The following is a 19,971-nucleotide window of genomic DNA, read 5'->3' as shown; positions in this document are numbered from 1 at the left end:
TCATTGGAGGGAGCCCACATGCCTGGGGCAGAAACAACTGCCGTTTACCCCTGCCCCTAGAGCAGGAGGAGAGGCTCCTTCCTGTTTCCCCACTCATGAAAAAGCTGATGGCCCAGCCCCGTTAGGGGGAAGTGGGGAGCAGGCAGAGGTGTGCCTGGAAATGGGGGACAGCCCACCAGGAGGGAGCACCTGCTAGGAGGACGTGGGAAGCCCTGAACCTGGGTTCTCTGCTTACAGGACAACCCCCCCACCCCCGACAGGTATGTAAAACACGTAAGACGCATTATGCCAGCAGATAAGATGCACACCAAAGGTGTTCACTGCAGCATTTCATAACGCTGACAAAAAAAGCCTAGTGAGACACTCGTGAGTGGTGGGAAGATAAACTAGAGCACATCCACTCAAGGGAATCAAGCCCTGACCCCAGCCAGAGATGCCTCAGGAAGTGGGAAACATCGAGGAGGAGAGCACATGCATGCCTGTTCACACACACTGCCCTATACATACACTTGTGCCCACACAGCCATCCTCCCTGGCACACTTTTCCACCTGTATTTTGTCAAAGCCAAGTCCCAAGGCAGGGGAGAGCCTGCTGACGACAAAGCCTCTGCTGCCCTCTGGTGGCCATTCCAGTCCCTGAGAGCACGGTGTCCCCCAGCCGCTACTCCCAGGGCCTGTGTGGACCTGGAACCCCCCATGGTCTGCTCTGTGGGGACAGGAAATGCATTTAGTGCATTAATACCCACTCAGGGAGTGTAAAACTGCTCACACACTGCACGTCTCATTTCCTGGGCTACAGTTTCTGAAAACTTTGGAGACTTTGCTGCTTTTCAGAGAAGCCCAAGTTTCACGCCAGGGGAAAGGGGATGTTTAATCAAGGTTTGTAGAAAGGCCAACGGATTTCCCAGACGACCTGGCCTTACTTTCTCCTCCTGAAACATCCTTCTTCTGTGATGTCCCTGATGGACCCACTGGAAGCCTGCGGTTCCGGGAACCCTGTTTGAAAACCACTGCCCGAGATAGTGGCTAGTCCATTTGGTAATACACGGGTCATCACTTCCAAGACAGGCAACAGCCCCACCAAGGGGGCACAAACACCATCCTCCCTGTCTGTAGACAGGAAAGAATGCACTAGGGAGAGAGGACCAATGTGTGGTTCTGAATGGCTCTGATGCTTGGAAACCGTGAACAAAAGAGGATCAACAGGGACACCTGGGTGGCTCAGCCATTAAGCATCTGCCGTCAGCTCAGGTCACAATCCCAGGGTCCTGTGATCGCGCCTCGCCTTGGGCTCCCTGCTCAGCAGGAAGCCTGCTTCTCCCTCTCCCACTCCCCCTGCTTGTGTTACCTCTCTTGCTGTGTCTCTCTCTGCAAGTAAATTAATAAAATCTTTAAAAAAAAAAAAAAAAAGATCGCCATTAAGGCACACATGGGGTCTTACGTTTTTCCAGGGGATTCCTTCAGCCAGAAGAGGTCATCACTTGTAATTCCATATTCCAGGGCACCTTCGATCTATCCAGGAAAAAAAAAAAAAAAAAAACGGTCAGCATGAGAAGAGCGTCACTCAGCCTGTCCCCAGAGACTTTCCCCTCAAAGAAGATGACCACTTCATAGACACAACTCAAGCAAAACCACCCCAACCCACCCCTGGGGGTGCGTCCCTGCTCTACACACTGAACATCAGGTTGTGGCCTCTAAGGACAGGTGACTGGGTTTATCTGACTAGGAGCACCATGAAATTTCTGGGCAAATCACCCAGCACTCCTTGGCTGTTCGAGGTGGCTGGGAGCCGGTGTTGGGCCCGCAGCTTTTTCCTCCCTGCTCTCCAGGGCCTTGCCCTTGATCTAGACGCTAGACTCAGGGAGGGCAGCAGGGAAGTGGAGGGTGTGGAGGGGCAGGCCAGCCCCAAAGGCCCTGATGCTCCTAGGCACCCTCGAAGGAGCCCAGAAATTGCATGGACTCCCCTCATTCCCAGCAGAGCCTGAGGAGGGGCTGCTAAGCAGGTGGGGGAGATCCAAGGACCAGCGTCCTCTCCGTGGCCCAAGAGAGTAAGAACAATAAGATGAGCTGGTGGAGAGGAAGCGGGATGCAAACAGTTTATGATTCCGATTGGCAATAAAAATAAAGTCAGGAATTTCTCGGGTTTGTGGAAAGAAAACCAAAAGGTCTAGAAATCAAAGGGACTAAAACCCAAGCAAGCCTTGGCAGGCACCCAGGGAGGAGGTGGTGGGGGTAGGCGGTAGGAGAGCAGAGCAGCCACTGAGCTTCCTTCCCCGGGGCCAGACAGCTCCTGCTCTATCCCCTGCAGGCCCGGGGAGATGCGACGGCCGCCTAGGCGAGGTCCAGCAGGCTGGGGCCCAGATGGCCGCCCAGCATCTAGGAGCAGACTGTGGCCTTCGGGGCCATTATGCGGAACCAAGGTAGGCCTGGCTGAAGGGTGAGGGGTCGCTTATGGCTGCCCACCTCTGTCGGCAGTTACCTTGAACAATAGCACTCCACCACCCGACAGAGCCAAGCAAGCCAGCCAAGGGCCCTCTCTGTGCACAAGCCACCCATCCCCTCCGGAGGCCATTCTTGCGGGCCCAACAGCTGGAGGCAGGCATAGTGTTCCTCTGAGGACCAGAGTGTGCCTTTTCCACCATACCCCCTCTGTTCCCTGTTTCCAGAGAAAGCACAGAACCAAAAGGGGAGGCTTGGGATTTGGGCATCTGAGGAGAAACAGAACCAGTGCCTTGTTCTTCCGCCATCTGGAGGCAGAAGTGGCCTCTAGGCCCAGGGAGTCTGTGTGCCTCGTGCACTTTGCTGCAGCCTGTGTGGAGGCTCAGGGCTTGTGCTGTCTGCTTCCCAGGACCCCTGGAAGACCCATGAGGATATGTGGCCTTGGCCAAGGCCCTTCCTACTTCCCATCCCCCTCTCCATGACCTTGACTGTATAGCCCCTTCCTTAGCTCCACCTGCCTTGTGGGAGTGAGGGCAAAGCAGCGCCCTCACAGAAGACTGGGCCGGTAAGGGGGACGCAGGCATAAAACAGTGGTGCAAGGACCTCCCAGTGTTCACCCTTCCATAAAAACAGCTAGACAACTAACAACAGTCAGATTCAACTTGTAGAGTACTCCAGAAATGAACCAAAAGGCTGCGACAACACAGGGAATATTTAGTTAAGAAAAATGGCTGAAACTTGGTAAGAATGGTGAGTTGTGGTGTTGTGAACGACTCTAGACCCATCCCTCAGCACGGCAGCAGCCTTGAGCAAGGGTGAGCAACTTAAAAACCATATCGGGGAGAGACGAGAAGAGCCAGGCTGGAGCCATGACAGAGCTCCTTCCCAGGAAACAGTCATCGGTCGACCTGGCTGGGCTTCCCCAAAAGACCCCAACTCAAAAGGCTGGTCTTCAACCTCACGTGACCTTGCCCATGGCCAGAAGCCTCTCTCCGAGAAGGATCTGTCCCGTGATGTATGTCACAGCTGCCCAAGACAATGACAGCAGAAACAAGCAATGCACCATCCCAGAGCTTAAAAGGAAAAGCCAAGGAGTGAGCTGTCCACGGGGGCTTTGAAAAGCTCCTGCACACTTCTGAGGACCTAGAAGGCTGGGTGTAGGCCCTGGGCTGCACACACACCTGGGAAAGGCCTGAGACAACCTGAGTTCTCACTTTTGGCTGGCCTCGGGGCCTTGCTCAGGCAGGAAGTGAGAGCTAAGGCAGAGTTTCTGGCACCTGACTGACGGCCCAAAGCTTGCCCTCAAATGCCTACAGAATCCCTCAGCAAAGACTGGGCCATTTCTCCTGGCGTTTCAGGAAATCTCTATCTAGTTACTCACTGAGCACTAAGCCAATGAGCAGAGACCTCGGTGGCCTCCCTTGACAAAGAACAGACTTTACAAAATCGCTTCAGACATACAATGGCAATAAACAAAACCCTGTAGTGGAGAAAGATTCAGATTTCCAGAATTCATGCGTTACTTTATTTGAACTACTCATTGCTCGAAAATAACAACAAAATTGTGAAATACAAAGAACCAGGAAAGCTTGACCTTCACACGTCATTGGGGGGCAAGGGGGTATGAGAAATGGTGCAGCCACTTTGGAAAACAGACGGCCGGCTCTTCAAAAGGTTAAAGACTATGTTACCATATGACACATCAACTCTGTTCCTAGGTCTAGAGCTAAGAGAAGTGCAAACTTCAGTCCATGAAAAAACTTGTTCACAGCAGCGTTATTCACAACAGCTCAAAGTGCAAACAACTCGGATGTCCATCAACGGACAAGTGGACAAACAAAATTATGGTCCAGCCACACAATGGCTCGTTATTCAGGCATAGAAAGGAATGAAGGTCTGACCCAGGCTACCACATGGATGAACCTTCTGCTGAGTGCAGAAAGCCAGGCACAAAGGCCACATGTTGTCTGATTTCATTTATGTGAAGTGCCCAGAATGGGCAAATCTACACAGAGACGGAAACCAGACTAGTGGTTGCCAGGGGCTGGGGAGCCAGGAACATCAGTGACCATTCACGGGACAGGATTTCATCAGGGGCATGAAAATGTTCTGTATTGAGGTAGTAGAGACTGATGGTTGCACAACTCTGTGAATTAACCAAAAGCCCCTGAATCATACCCTTTCAAAGGTGCATTTTATGGTAGGAGAATCTTATGTCATGATGTAGAGTGGGGGCAGGAAGGAGAGGCTTGAGTCCTAGATGTTCCAACACCCTGACGCTGAGGAGAAAAGGAAGAATCGGCAAAGAGAGATAAAGGAGACCAGAAGCAGGGGTGTCCCAGAGACATGTGAAGAGTGGGGGGATGTGGGAGTCCCTGTTGGCCTGCGTCCATAGAACGGAATTGAGAGAGCATGAGAAGGTGACCAGAGTGAATAAAGAAAAAAAAATTATTTTTTTTTTAAAAGAAAAGAAAGAGTATGCTGATTAAAAAAAAAAAAAAGAAAAGAAAGAGTAGGGGGTGCCACTGGTGTGGGAAACGTGAGCCGGGAGACCGTGAACGTGCCCAGGGTGCAAGGTAAGGCTGTGTGCTGGGGAGACTCACGTGGGTCGGGTACCTCGGCCGCCCTCCGGTAGCAATGATGATATGCTCAGCCGAAAGCAGAGTCTGAGAATAAACGGAGGAAGCTGTGGTCAGGCAGGTCTGCAGAGGCTGCCGGCAGAGATGCATGCTTTCTAATGACAGCCCCTGCCTTGCAGTGTGCACCCTGGGGCCAACAGCTCAGGGGTCCCTCGGAGCTGGGAGCCTGTCCAGCGTCCTCCAGCCAGGAGGGAGTCCAGCAGGAGAGGGCAGGGAGACATTCTAACTCCAAGCACCCTGCAGCTTACATGGCACCCTGCAGGTATCTCATCGCCTCCAACCCCTGCAAAACTCCGCAAGGGTCTGATCGCCCTGGCGCAGCAGGCAGCTGGGCACTATGTGCCTCTTGGTGATGCATCTCACCATCCATAAAGCATCATAACCAGCCTCAGAGGGATCTGTGGTCAATTCCTGCCGTGCTCATTACTGAGAACAGCACTGAGGTCAAACAACGCTGGAGTGCTTGGAAGGGTCAACACCACCCGAGCAGAGCCACTCGGGAGAGCCAGGCTCTCACCTCTTTCCCGCCTTTTGAGACACCGCAAACCGTGTGCGCGTCGACAAAGCTGGCCTTGATGTTAAAGTACGTGACTTTTCTGCAAAATTTAAAAAAAAAAAAGACTGTTAAATATTTCCTCTGCAAATTAGGCATCACCGATGGGACCAGAGAGGGAGCAGATGGTTAAAAGGCGAGCTCGGGGCCCACAGCCCCCGTCCCCTGCCCAGGCCAGGGCAAGAGGTGAGTGGAGAGCGGCACTGGGAAGTGTGCAGGGGGAGGAGGGCCATGGATCCCTGGAACTGCCAGGACAGAAGCCAGCTTGGGATGGCCCCAAGAGCCCAAGTACAGCCCCGGCGTGTGATGACAGACATGGCTAGGCTTCCCCAGAGTCTAGCCTTGTCACCTGGACACATTCTAGTAGGGAGCAGAGGCCCTCCCTCCCAGTGACCCCCGCCACCCAAACGACCAACTTCTGGGCAGACATGGGATGGTGCCCACCAGATAGGCATCACCCCCTGCCTTTAGGGGATAGTAAGGCTGGAAAACAGGTATGACGAGGACAGAATGCTAGTCAGGTACGTGGTGTGCAGAAACGATCCACACCTCCTAATAATGAAGGCCACTCCATATGGTGGGTTCTTGGCGCCTTTGGTAAGGCTTCCCCACCTCGACTGTACGTCCTCCCCACAGTCGTGCCCTGTGACTCCATTTGCCGCCTGGGCTGTAAGAACCAAGCCCTCACTTACCCCCATGGCCCAGTAACAGCCACACTGTTACTGGCTTCCTTCTGTGGGCACCTCAGAAGGTGGGCTGGGGCCTGCCTGGCACTTGCCTGGGAGCTGCCTGGGGCCAGCAGGAAGCATGGCAGAACCCTGTGCTTCCAACAAAGTTCCCTGGGGAATACTGAGCCCCACACAGAGAAAAAGTGGTAGGATGCAGCTTAGCTCCCTGAGGTGGCGGGGGATGGCCGGGATGGGCAGGTGGGCCACTTCCCCCACTCAGCTGTCCTGGGCTTCATGGGCACAAAATGGCTGCCTACTGCATAGCCCCAGGAAGACTCCTTGGAGCCCAGCGCATAGTGCTCACATGAAAGCCACCAGACCTCAGAGGTCACACTGTCCCCTCCATGACCTGCACAGGCAAAGGGCAGAGCTATAGGACTGGGAGCCAAGCCTGGCCAGAGCCGAGTGCAGCATGGGGCACCTCTCCTTCTGGCAGCAGCTCCTTGGGGAGACACTTTGGTGGAAGGAACCATTGGCATCGGGGCTGGGGGAGCCCAGAGGGCTGATGGGAACCGGCCATTTCAGGCCAGAATGATCACGTTGGACGTGGTGAGGTGTGGGGTTCAGAGTATGCTGGCTGGGTATTCTCTTTGCAACAGCAACGTGGGGCTCACTGGGCTCTTTCCACCTCACTGTGGTCGATCCTGCCAGAAGAAAGGTCACCTGCCTCGAGGAAGGCGTCGGCCACCAGGATGGCCCTCTCTGCGCCCCCACTCTCCGGCCTTTGGACTCTGGAGCGCCAGCCCCAAGCATGCCTCCTCCCTGGTGTAGACCCAGGCTCCGGCTGTCCTGCCAACATGCCCCTCACCACCACCACCACCCCCGCTACTCCAGGCTCTGCTGGTGCCAGTTTACAGGCCGGCCTTTCATTCCCAGGGCCCTGGCCCCATCCGCCCTGCACGCATACATCCCACCCCACGGGCAGGGACTTCTTGTCTTGTCACTGCCGGGCCTCTGGCGAGAGAGTGCCCACAAAGGAAGGAAAGATCCCCAGAGAGGGTGGGAGGGCTGGCCAAGGCCTCAGTACCTATCCTGCAGCTGGACCCGGTGCCCCCAGTTCAGAGACTTGACATGGTTCTGCACGGCCTCGGCCATTGTCGCCCTAGGAACACACAGGACAGGTCAGAAACCGCCACAGGAGCACAAACTGCTGAGTCCCACAACACATGAGGAGAGGCAAACAGCGAGGAGATGCAAATCCCGAGAAACAAGCTGATTCTAAAGGTGGAGAAACGTTGGGTACCTGGGTGGTTCAGCTGGATATTGGAGAAGTGACTGCCTTTGGCCCAGGTTATGATCCTGGAGTCCTGGGATCGAGTCCTGCATCAGACTCCCTGCTCAGCGGTCAGTCTGCTTCTCCCTCTGACCTTTCCCCTCTCATGCTCTCTCTCTAACATATAAAATCTTCAAACAAAAAAATAAAAATAGGGATGCCTGGGTGGCTCAGTTGGTTGGACGACTGCCTTCGGCTCAGGTCATGATCCCAGAGTCCTGGGATCGAGTCCCGCATCGGGCTCCCAGCTCCACGGGGAGTCTGCTTCTCTCTCTGACCTTCTCCTTGCTCATGTTCTCTCTCACTGTCTCTCCCTCAAATAAATAAATAAAATCTTTAAAAAAAAATAAAAAATAAAAAAATAAAAATAAAGGTGGAAAACATGACATCTATGCCCACAGCCACTGTCTCTGTCCTGGGTCTGGGCCTATGGGCCTTGGGCCTCAAGGAAAACGGGGGCCTTGGGCCCCGTTTGGGCACCTCCATCGGGACACATCAGTGGCCCTGAGTCTCAGTCATCTGAGCACCACTGAGGGGCCTGTGTGCAACTTGGAGCAGACCTGGTGCCACCTGCGGAAGCTCCATCAATTTCTCGCTGCACACTAGTGGCCCCTGGGCCTGGACCATCCCTTGTGAGGGTGTCCTATGTGCACAGGACCTTTAAAAGCATCCCGGGAGACACAGCAGCCCCCGATCAGCAGTGATAGCCAAAGTGCCTCCAGACTTTTCGAAATGTGGGGAAGGGGGTCGCCCCTTGGTTAGTGTTCCTGTCTGGTAGCTGACTTCCATGAGGGTTAAGGGGGGCAGCAAACCTCCTCCCCCACCCTCTTCCCCCACCCCAGGAGCACAGAAGTGAGGGGAATGGGCAGGGCTCCTCACCAGTCATGCGGGACCGGCTGGAGGGCCCAGCCATAGTGGGGGGCATCTCGGACCATGCCCCCTAGCAGCGCCGCCTGGTGCATCAGCTTCTTAGGGATGCAGCCAACATTCACGCACGTGCCACCGAGGCCCCACCTGGTACCTGGAAGGTTGGGAAGACCCTACTTAGATTCACATTCGGGGTCTGGAAGGCTCTCCTGCTCCTCTCCAGCCGGGTAAGAGTCCTTTTAGCTGTTGTAACTCAAGCGCGCTCCGGGTGAACCCTGCCCTCGAAATTTAGTCTCCATGACTATAGTCAGAGTGGTCTTTAAATCGGAAGACTTTAAAGTAAGGGCAGCTGACTTGCCAAGGAGGACACTGGCCAGAGATCCCAGGCAATGGTGGCGAAGCGTTCCGGGTTCAGCTGCCACCCCCATAGGTAAACCAGGACCCCATCCTCCTGCTCCCCCAGGACAGACGGCTCCCTTCCGGGGCTACCTACCTCGGGGGGAAGGCTCCACGTAGTCTACCACGGCCACCTTCTTTCCCAGCTGAGCAGCTGGAACGACAAGAGAAGCGGGAGGGTGGGGAGCTGCTTTGGGGCTGGGGCTGAGGACCAGACGAAGGCAAGGAAGGAGCCTCCTACCAACTCTGCGCCCGGCCTCCCCCGCTGTGTGCTGCCACGTGGCTGTGCTGTCCACGGTGAGACCCCGTGGGGCTCTTCTTGACTGCAGCCTTCATCCCACCCACCACAGCGCCAGGACCTAGTGGGACACCCTCCCTCCTTCATAAGCCCACTACCGCAGCACTGGGCCCGGCCCTCCCTTACCTCCTGCCACAGCCGGGTCCAGCCCAGACATTCCGCAGGAGCGCAGTGCCCACCTGGTGCACACTAGCAGGCATCACAGGGCACCCACGCACCGAGAGAGGCCCCAGACTCAGAGTTTCCCCTGGCTCTCTCCCCAAGCCCTCCCAGTGGACTCGCTCACCTCCTCTGGTCCCCACCAGACATCGGGGGGGGGCTCCCACCCAAGATCTACTCTTGTGGGTATTTGCTGCCTCATTCTCAGGGTGAGGAATTGAAAGTTCTGAAGTCAAATGGCACATACAGAGTCAGCCAACTTCCAAAGGGGGAGGGAGATCTGGGTGCCAAACTGCACCTCCTGCCTGGAGTCTTCTGGCCTCCCCCACTGGCTGCCACCAGGTTCCTCCCAGGGCCACGAGTCCCAGGTGCTAACCCTGTCACCAATTAGCCTGGGTTAATCGTGGGGCTTGCCCTTGGCTTGCTTGGGGAGCTGCACTGTGAACCTGGGCTCTGGACTTGACTGCCCCCAAGGGCATGCCTGACTTAAACTTCGTGACCCATGAATGTTGGACAAACTACAGAACCCTCTTGATCCATAGTCATCGACCAAGAGCAGAACAAAGTTTTAGAAGCCTTCACATAAAAACCCATTTCATTTGACTGACCAATAATGGGACTGCAGTGATTGCTTTAAAAACTCCAGCCAAGGGAGTACCTGGGTGGCTCAGTCGGTTAGGCATCTGCCTTTGGCTCAGGTCATGATCCCAGGGTCCTGGGATGGAGCCCTCCATCGGGCTCCCTGCTCGGCGGGAAGCCTGCTTCTCCCTCTCCCTCTGCCTACCACTCTGCATACCTGTACTCTCTATCTCTCCATCAGATAAATAAAATCTTAAAGAAAAAATCCAGCCAAGGGGACTCTTCACACATGCCAAGGTCTGTCTTCCACAGCTGACTACAATGGAGCATCAGGGACTAGATTTATCCTTGCATCCGAGACAACCAAAGATCCAGAAGAAATACATAAAATAATGCTTTCAAGAAACTGAACATCAGAAGACTAAGGAGAGTGATTCTTGGATGATGGGAAATAAATACGGTGATGCAGCATGGGGAGGAGGCCCAGGCAGAGTCCACTAGACTCCCTGGCTGAGGAGAGGGCTGGGAGACTGGGGAGACCGAGGCAGCCAGAGCTCCAGGCATGGAGGACCAGAGAGGAGAAAGCTGTCCAGAACCCCAGATAGCTGATCGGTACATGTACATGAGGGAACTACAGTGGCCCGGAAAGAACCATTCAGAAAGACTAGAGGACAAAGTACTCACACAGGGCAGGAAGTAGTGCCTGTTCCCAGAAGCCAGACTGGAGAAAACACATAATTTCTGGAGAGCAGGGTAAGTACTAAGGTCAGACCCTAGTCACTGAGAACAACTGGGCCCAGCTCCAGACCCACTGAACAAATCTTAAGTGGAAGACGCAAAAGGATCAAACTCTTTTCCCTGCATCCCAGAACATGCTCGAAAATGTATCTAGGAATCTAAAAATATCCAGAAGCCAGGAAGAGAAAGTCCAAAGTATCTGGAAATCAATAAAAAATGACCAGGCATGCAGAGGAGTGGGAAAAGATAAGACCCAAGGGAGAAATAATCAGTCAACAGAAACTGGCCAAGAACTGACACAGATTTAGCAGAAAAGAAGTAAAACAAGTATTGTCACTGTATCCCACATGTTCGAAAAGTTCAGGAGCACCATGGAAGATACAAGAAAGGACCCAAGTCAAATCTTTAGATATGAAATTACAAGAGATGAAAAAATATATCACATAGGATTAATGGTAGATTAGACCTCGCAGAATCTTTTATTAGTGAATTTGGAAACACGGGAATAGAAACTCTTCAAAATGAAGAGAATGTCCAAGAGCTGAAGGGAAACTTTGAGTAGCCTACATATGTGTGATTGATGTCTCCAAAAGCGAAGGAAAAGAGGAAGGACGGGAAAATTCCCTGAAGAAATAATGGTTGAAAATTCTCACAACTTGATGAGAATGATCAACCCACAGACCCAGAAAACTCAGTCAACTCTAGCAGAAAAATAATTAAGAACTACACCAAGGTTAAAAAAAAAAAAAGAACTACACCAAGGTTGCACCCTCTTTAAATCACTCAAAACCGGCACCTGGGTGGCTCAGTGGGTTAAGCCTCTGCCTTTAGCTCGGGTCATGATGCCAGGGTCCTGGGTTCAAGCCCCGCATCGGGCTCTCTGCTCAGCCTGCTTCCCCCTCTCTCTCTGCCTGCCTCTTTGCTTACTTGTGATCTCGCTCTCTGTCAAATAAGTACATAAAGTATTTTTTAAAAACCACTCAAAGCCAATGAAAAGAGAAAATCCTGGAAACCACCTAAGACAAAGAGACACATGACAAAGGTACAGAGATAAAAAGGGCAGCAGATGACACGGGAAACAACGTAGTGAGAAGCCAGGACAGCAACATCTCTAAAGTACTAAAAGAAACTAAGAAAAACTGTCTACCTTGAATTTTCCAGCTAGAGAATATATGTATTTTTTAAAGATTTTTATTTATTTGAAAGAGAGAGAGACACCATGCTTGAGCAGGGGGAGGGGCAGAGGGAGAGGGAGAGAATCCTAAGCAGAAGCCATACTCAGTGCACAGCCCCACGCAGTGCCCTGAGATCACGACCCTTAGATCATGACCTGAGCTGAAATCAAGAGTCGGATGCTTAACCGACTGAGCCATCCAGGTGCTGCCCACACACCTGCCTCACCAAGAAAATACCTTTAAAAAATAAAGGCAGGGGCACCTGGATGGCTCAGTGGGTTAAACCCTCTGCCTTCAGCTCAGGTCATGATCTCAGAAGCTTGGGATCGAGCCCCACATGGGGCCTTTCTGCTCAGCAGGGAGCCTGCTCCCCACCCCCTCTGCCTGCCTCTCTACTTACTTGTGATCTCTGTCAAATAAATCAATAAAATCTTTTAAAAAATAAAGGCAAGATAAAGATGTCCTCAGACATACAAAAGCTGAAAGAATCCATTATTCTTAGAGCCATCATACAAGAAATGTTCATGGACATCCTCAGGGTAGAAGAAAAATCATGCCAGACAGCAACTCAGATCTATACACAGGAAAGGGCACCAGAAATGGTGACTTCTCGTTAATCTTTCTAGAAGGTAACTGTTTAGACAAAATATAACAATGGGTTATGAACCTCATAACATGTCAAAGTAAGACGTATGGCCACATGGGATAAAGGCTGGGAAGGGAGATGTGCAAACAAGCAGCCATCGCAAGGTTCTCGTACTATACGTGCATTGGACCATATCATTTGCAGGTAGACCGTGAAGAGTTCAAGATGCCTTCAGCAAACCCCCAGGCAACTACCTAGCACCATATTTGTTACGTGAACCCGAGATGGACTAGAGGCCCAAGTGTCAGGGCTGAAACTGGAAAAGTCTTAGGAGGAGACACAGGTATACATCTTTGTGAGCTTGTATTAGACAACTGCTTCTCAGATACCAAAAACATGGCAAAAAGACAACAGGTAAACTGGACTTTAATCAAAATAAAAAAATGCTTGTGCTGCAAAGAACACCGTCAAGAAAGTAAAAAGATAATCAAAGGAATGGAAGAAAGTATTTGCAAATCACATGTCTGAGAAGGGTCTAGTATCCAGACTATTATGTAAGAATATGGAACATATGTATATGAACTCATGGAGCAGTCATGAAAACACAAATAACCCAATTTCAAAATGGGCAAAGCTGGGGCACCTGGCTGGCCCCAGTGGGGGAGCATGAGATAGGGGCCAATTCGAATCCTCCGACAGTGCTGGTGGGAATATAAAATTCCCAAAAGTGAAAACAACTAAATGTCCATCAATGGCCAAGTGGATAATAAAATGTGGTATGTCCATGCAATGGAATGATATTCAGCCATTAAAAAAAAGTGCCAGCATACACTCTGTTGTGGACGAATGCTAAAAACAGCACGCTAAGACCACCTATTTGTATGAAATGTCCAGAATAGGCAAACCCATAGAAAAAGAAATCAGATTAGTAGTTGCCTGGGGCTGAGGGGTAGAGGGGCTGAGAAGTGGATGCTACGGGGTACAGAGCAGTTTTGGGGAGTGATAAGAATGTCTACAACTGATATGGTAGTTTTACAACTCTGTGAATATACTAAAAATGACTGAATTATGCACATTACATGAATGGATAGTATGGTATGTGACTTAATCTCAAAAAATGATATTAGAGGGGCACCTGGGTGGCTCAGTTGCTAGGCGTCTGCCTTCGGCTCAGGTCATGATTCCAGGATCCTGGGATCAAGCGCCGCATCGGATTCCCTGCTCGGCGGGGAGCCTGCTTCTCCCTCTCCCTCTCCCCCTGCTTGTGCTCCCTCTCTCACTGTGTCTCTCTGTCCAATAAATAAATAAAATCTTTTTTAAAAAAAGCTATTTGGAAACATATGAAACACATTAGGGACAAATCTGACAAAAGCTTTAAGTTGAAAACTACAAAAGGCTGTAGAAATATATGAAAAAAAATACCTAAAGAAGAAATATACTACACAACCTAGCAGCTCTACTTTTAGGTATTTATCCAAGAGAACTGAAAACACGCATCCACGCAAACACACAACCACAAATGTTCACAGCAGCACCGTTCACAGTAGCCCCAAAGTGCCAACAACCCAAACGTCCTCCTGCCCGTGTACGTGAACAGACAAAACATGGTGTATGTGTATGACAGAATGCAGATCAGTGATAGAAGGGAATGAGCCCCGGACACACACAGCATCACCAACGAATCTCAAAAACAGTTAGGCTTCATGAAAAAAGCCAGAGAAGAACACATATGACATGGTTTCATTTATGCAAAATTTTAGAAAATGCAAACTAGTCTGCAGTGAGAGAAAGCAGATTATTGGCTGTCTGGGGATGCAGCAGGGAGTGGGGAACAGGAAGGGGCTCCCAAGGTTTGAGGAAACTTTGAGGTTTGTTAGGAGCTAAGTCATGTCCCCTCCAAATTCTTCCCCAGAACCTCAGAATGTGACCCTATTTGCGGACAGGGTCTTGATAGAGGGGATTAAATTAGACTGTGACCATATAGGCGGGCCCTATTCCAATCTGACTGGGGAGCATAAAGAGAGGAGATCGGGGCATAGACATGCAGACGGAAGACCATGTGAGGACCCTGGAAGTGATGGCCATCTGCAAGCCAAGGACGGAGGGCTCAGAAGAAACAATCCTGCCGGCACTGTCATCTCAGACTTCCAGCCTCCAGAGCTGCCCCAGCAAGTGAATATGGGGGTGATGGCTACCTTTGCCAGTGTGATTGTGGTGCTTGGTTCCACAGGTGTGTGCCTATGTCAAAGCGTATAGCAAGTCGTCCGCTTTAAACATGTCTGGTTTGTTTTATGTCAATTATAGCTCAATAATGCTATAGAAAAGGGTGATGATCCACAAGGAGAATGTCGCTGTTCCAAAAAGCAAAGACAGACCTAGGAACCGTGGCAGGTGAAGGGAGATGGGCCTCTGCAGGTAAGACACTGGTGCGGACACAACATCCAGGGCTTTCTTCTGCTGTAAGGGACATCGCTGGGACAACTGGCTGTCTAGACACTGTTTCTTGCGGTGGCTCTGTGGTCCAGTGGGATGAGGACTCGTGTCCCTCTGTGGGCTCCCATCTCAGCTGGGAGACTTCCCAGTTTCCTCCCCTCTGACACAGGCCAGCACTCTCCTTTGCCCCTTGGAGAAGAGTAGTGCACAGCAAATTTCCTTTATGCCGACTAGCCATGATTCTAAAAACCCAGGATCTGGGGTGCCCAGGTGGCTCAGTTAAGCATCGCCTTTGGCTCAGGTCATGATCGTTGGGTCCTGGGCTCCCAGCTCAGAGGAAATCCTCCTTCTCCCTCTTCCACTCCCCCTGCTTGTGTTCCCTCTCTCGCTGTGTCTGTGTCAAATAAATACAACCTTTAACAAAAATAAATAAATGGGGTGCCTGGGAGGCTCAGTGGGTTAAGCCTCTGCCTTTGGCTCAGGTCATGACCTCAGGGTCCTGGGATCAAGCCCCGCATCAGGTCCCAGCTCAGTGGGGAGCCTGCTTCCCCCCACCCCCGCCTCCCTCTCTGCCTACTTGTGATCTGTTTGTCAAATTAATAAATAAAATCTTTTAAAAAGAAAGGAAGGAGAGAAAGAAAGAAGGGAAACGTCAGAGGGCTGTCCTTTCATGGTCAGGGTACCTGCTCAACTCCCTCTTGTTGCAGCCCTGTTTCTCCCCTGGCTTCCCCCCTCCCTCACCCACATCTGTCTCCTTATCATTTGGACAGGCAAGCAGACAGCCAGGCACTCCTCCAGCAGAGTGCAGAGCCCCACAGTGAAATGCTGGGTCTGTTCCCCACCCAGATTAGTGGCAAACTGCAACGTATGGTTTCCGGACGCCTCTGGGGCCAGCCCTTTCATTCAACCCATCTTCACTGAGCACCCCAGGGTGCCCAGGCCCATCTGGGTGCCCGGGAGAGAGAGTAAGACACAGACAGCAGGACAAACCGGGATCTCTGTGGGACATGCTGGGGGCCAAGAATGAGGACAGTGGAGCTGGGGACGGGGACCAGATGGTGAGGCTGTCATTCTAAGTAGGACCGTCTCAGCAGCAAAGGCTGAAGGAAGGTGAGTGGAGCTAACCAGGCAGGCAAAGAGAAGAAGACCAGGCCAGGCAGACAGCCAGGGCATGGAGCAAGGCCAGAAAGACCTTCAGGAAGCATCTGCAAAACACCGAGGTGCCGAGTGGCTAGAGTAGCACAAGGGAGCAAGGTGTGGGCGGTGGGAGACATGTCAGATGGGTGGGGGCAGATCCCACATGGCCCGGGACTGGAGCCCAGGAGAGCTGGCTAAGACCCAGGCTACCCTCCTGCCTACTGGGTACTGCACAGACACTGTGGAATGGCAGGGAGGAGGGACTGACAAGGCTCCTGGGATGACTCTGGCAGGATGTAGGACCCCAGCTACAGAGATAATGCCCTCCACAAAGCCACTCAGGGTGCATCTCCACCCAGCTTCGAGAACAGTACAGCCCTCTTGGGGGTGGGGGGGCCCTGCCACGCCGGCAAGAGCAGGGCACAGGACACATACCTTCCTTGGCACAGGCCAGGCCGCCAGATCCCCCGCCAATCACCAGAAGATCATAATTCTGCCTGCCTGCGGAGGAAAGGGGGGAGAGGTGAGAGGAAGGGCCAGGACAAGTCTGGGGCACGGATCCCACAAGGTGCTGCATGATTTCCAAAGGGTAAGCAGTTCTGCCCGGTTAAATGTGGTATGGGATCCATGTCGTTGGAGCAAAGCCCGCAGCCCATGGCGGTCTGGGGTGACAGTGCATCCCACATCCGGGCAGAAGGCAACCTCAGTATCCATCACCGTCGCGAATCCTGAAACTAAGCAACGGCAGGTGAGGTTGGCCCAGGGAGCATCACCACCTTTGCAGCAACAATCAGGTCAAGAAGAAGGTAATTTAAGTGGCAGAATGGCTCTGAACTTAAAATTCGCTGAATATTCTAAGCCAGACGTGGATTAAAACACTTTCCTTGAGTCTGTCTACACTTTCCTTGAGTCTGTCTTTCAGTTCCAACAGTCACCTTTTGTTCTACATGAGGAAAAATTAAAAGCAGTCTCTGCATTGGGCAGCACACCCCGGCCTCTCAAAGTGCCTGGCGCACTGTGAGCCCTGGGATAGAAGGGACTCTGAAATGCCTTTTGGGGTCCCCACGATGTCACCTTGGAGGCAAGGCACTCCCACACCCAGCACAGAGGCTGGCTCACATCTTTGCTGCCCTGCAGAACACTTTCTCTGTCTCTCTTCAGCAAACTGCTGGCAGGGAAGGCAGGCAAGGGACAGCCAGAAAGGAGGAGGGGGTGAGGAAGGGAGGCGGGGGGAGGGGCAGGTAGGGGAGGAGCAGGTGTGTCCTTAGGTGTGGCCTGTCAGTCAGAGCCCATGACTGAGATACCCAGCACCAAGCACCGGTCCACTCCCTGTAGGGGGGACTTGAGATCTTGCAAGAACACAGGAACTCCAGCCTAGAGGCGGCCCTGGCTTGCAGCTGACGAAGCTAGGGGAGCTGGCTAAAGGAGCTGTGTCCTGATGCTTAGCTGGTAGCCTGCTGCCACCAGGCCCACCCTGGCTTTGTACCCACTCCATCTGAGGGCACCTGAAATGTGCACACAGGCAAACATGGGACCAAATGGAGCCACAGCTTGGTTCAAACAGCCAGTCTGAAGGAGAACCAATTCCAGATTCAACCCAGAGGGGTCTGAAGAGGCCTCAACTTTTGTCAGTTATTCTGGTGGCTTTGATATGAGCCCAAAGAACCGAAGACAGACTGCTGGTTGGAGAGAAGCAGCTGCAGGTTCCCCCAGGGAGCACTCAATTCTGGCTGCTCTGGGCTGTGTGTGTGTGTGTGGGGGGGGACTCGAAGCTTTTGCCCAGGACAATACCCCTACCTTCCATTGCAGGTGCTGATGCTGGTCCTTCCTGCTGACAGAGCAGGTCCTGGCTCCAACTGTCCCAGCTCCACACTGTCCCCTCTGCCTACTATCAGCAGAGGGCAGAACAAGCCACCGAGCTTATCTTTGTGGGTTTGCCCTCCCCAACTGCTGCTCATACCCTGGAGCTCTGACAGTTGGATAAACACTTGGACGAAGACTCTACCTTAAGGACAGGGAAGGCGGATGAAGCAGGTGCTGCTCTGAGGGGGCTACCTGGGGACATACCACTTCAGTGCCTGGGGCAGCCTTCCAGCCTCACCTTCCCCACTGCACGTTCTGGGCTCAATCCCAGAAAAGCCTGTCTTCTTTTCGCTCTGAGCCCATCGTCCTGGACTTTTCTGCTCCCTGCAAGCCTGGCAAGGCCAAGTGAATGGTGCAATACTCTGGGAGGGCCAGTAGAGGCGTTGCGGTGTCCACAGGCATGCTGACCACCTCGGGGAGCCACCTTGGGAGTCCTCCGGTGCTGTCCTCCCCACCGCGCATTCTTTCCTGGTAGCAGGTGTTAGGAGACAGGTGACACCAGTGATAGTGTCATTCTGGTTCCTGTTCTGGAGTGGCATGGGCCACACCCCCAATCCTGGGATGGCACATGTGCCTCCCTGCTCTCAGATGGAAAGCTGGGCTCAGAATCAGACCTTGTGTATGCTTGTTGGGGGCTGGCACTGTGCCCAGGCCCTGTCGGCCCCGACCACTGCAGCTAAGTAAGCTCTAGCCTTGGGGCTTCCTTCCCCTTGCTGCCCAAGGGCCATGGCCGGCTGGAAACAAAAAAGCTTGACCCCACGGCCATCGTGCTCTGCCACAAGGCCATGGTTACAGTGGCCTGAAAGGCCTTGGACTTGTAATGGCAGCAGCAGCATCTATTACTTGCATCCAATGGGGTGAGGGCCCCACCGCATAGCTGCTATCCTGACCCACGCACCAAGGATGCTTTCAAAGACTGGGGACCTTGGCCAAGGTCCCAAGGGCCAGCAAAGCCATCCTAAGGGCAACATTATCTCCCCTTTTCCTAGGACTCCACAGACCCAAAGCTCCCCAAGGCCACAGCAGCACACAGCTTTGCCTTCCCATATCCACTGTCAGCACCATTCCACAGCTGCCAAGCGCCCTGCCACTCTTCCTCTCACAGCCACCATCTTGGTGAAGGAGGCCTCATCCCTTCTTTGCTCAGGCCCCTCAACACTCGTGCCCCACGGGGAGTCATCCAGGGGCAAGGTCTGGGGGCCAGTTACCAAGCAGGCATGTGGTGGGGAGCACATCACTACATGTGGGGCTGGCCATGTCACCATGGCAAGTGGTGGCCCTGTGACTGGCACTGGGGAGTTCTGTGCTCGCTCTGAGCCCATCTGCTTGGCTAGGCAGCTGACCCCGCACCCAGTCAGTCCCTGCTCTGGAGCGTGGCACTGCCTCCTGAGCCTGGTGCTCTGATAAATGACCCTGGTTTGATTGATGATCCTTGATGGCTCCAGGAGGACAAGCCAGGTACTGTCCCCCACCCCAGGACACCCACAAAGCTCTGCAGACAGCCGGTGCTTGCTGCCCATCAGTTTGCAAGCGTCCCGGTCCCCTCAAAGACTCCATGCAGTGCGCCGACTGTGCACCTGCTGGGTGTGGCCACTAGGGTCTCCGGAACCGAGGCGGCCAGGTCTGACTAGTGGGGTCTGCGGGTGATGGCCTCTGGTTACCTCAGGAGGGGAGCCGCCCCCACCATCATCAGGACTATAGTTAATATTGGGCTGAGGGGTGGGGAAGCGAGCACAGAACATTTTACCCAACAGAACCTCCGGCGGGGTCCCCCACTGTTTCCCCAGCTGGAAAGGGGGTTGGGGTGGGTGGAGGCCGGCAGACTGCTGTCCCAGCCAACTGCTGCTCGCGGGGACACCCCCACGTGGACAACCTCTGGCGGGTACCCCCTGCCCAGTCCGTGCAGAAAGCCCCCTCCCCGCCCCGCCCTACCTGCTGCCCTCCGTGCCGCGCCCCGCACCCCGCCCGCCGCCACCGCCGCAGCAGCAGCAGCAGCAGCAGCAGCCCGAATCCGCCACCGGAAGCGCCCGCCGGCTCCCCGCAGCGCAGCCGCCATCGCAGCCGTCGCCGCGCGGGGCCTCCTAGGCGCTCGGGGCTGTCCGCCGCAC

At 53.4% G+C, this 19,971-nt stretch overlaps 1 protein-coding gene across 2 annotated transcripts in view; it reads right to left on the bottom strand.

Annotated features, from left to right (window-relative positions):
• Positions 1-19,963, bottom strand: part of TXNRD2 (thioredoxin reductase 2) — a 48,655-nt gene extending 28,692 nt beyond the window's left edge. Inside the window, exons 1-8 of one of the 2 annotated variants that reach the window (XM_082697507.1) lie at positions 19,796-19,963; positions 16,436-16,501; positions 8,993-9,049; positions 8,512-8,653; positions 7,387-7,461; positions 5,596-5,674; positions 5,043-5,105; positions 1,442-1,512 (exon numbers count right to left, since the gene is read on the bottom strand). In XM_082697507.1, coding sequence (XP_082553633.1) covers positions 1,442-1,512; positions 5,043-5,105; positions 5,596-5,674; positions 7,387-7,461; positions 8,512-8,653; positions 8,993-9,049; positions 16,436-16,501; positions 19,796-19,919 — 677 coding nt within the window. In that variant the 5' untranslated portion in view covers positions 19,920-19,963. Of the gene's footprint in view, positions 1-1,441; positions 1,513-5,042; positions 5,106-5,595; positions 5,675-7,386; positions 7,462-8,511; positions 8,654-8,992; positions 9,050-16,435; positions 16,502-17,797 lie in introns of both variants that reach the window. The other variant, XM_082697508.1, reaches the window with a different exon arrangement.
• Between the last annotated feature and the right edge of the window lie 8 nt (positions 19,964-19,971).

The sequence above is a fragment of the Mustela nivalis genome (genome assembly GCF_964662115.1).
Source record: "Mustela nivalis genome assembly, chromosome: 14".
Classification (NCBI taxonomy): domain Eukaryota; kingdom Metazoa; phylum Chordata; class Mammalia; order Carnivora; family Mustelidae; genus Mustela; species Mustela nivalis.
Note: the sequence above shows the minus strand (reverse complement) of the source record. Positions and strands in the feature narration are given on the sequence as shown.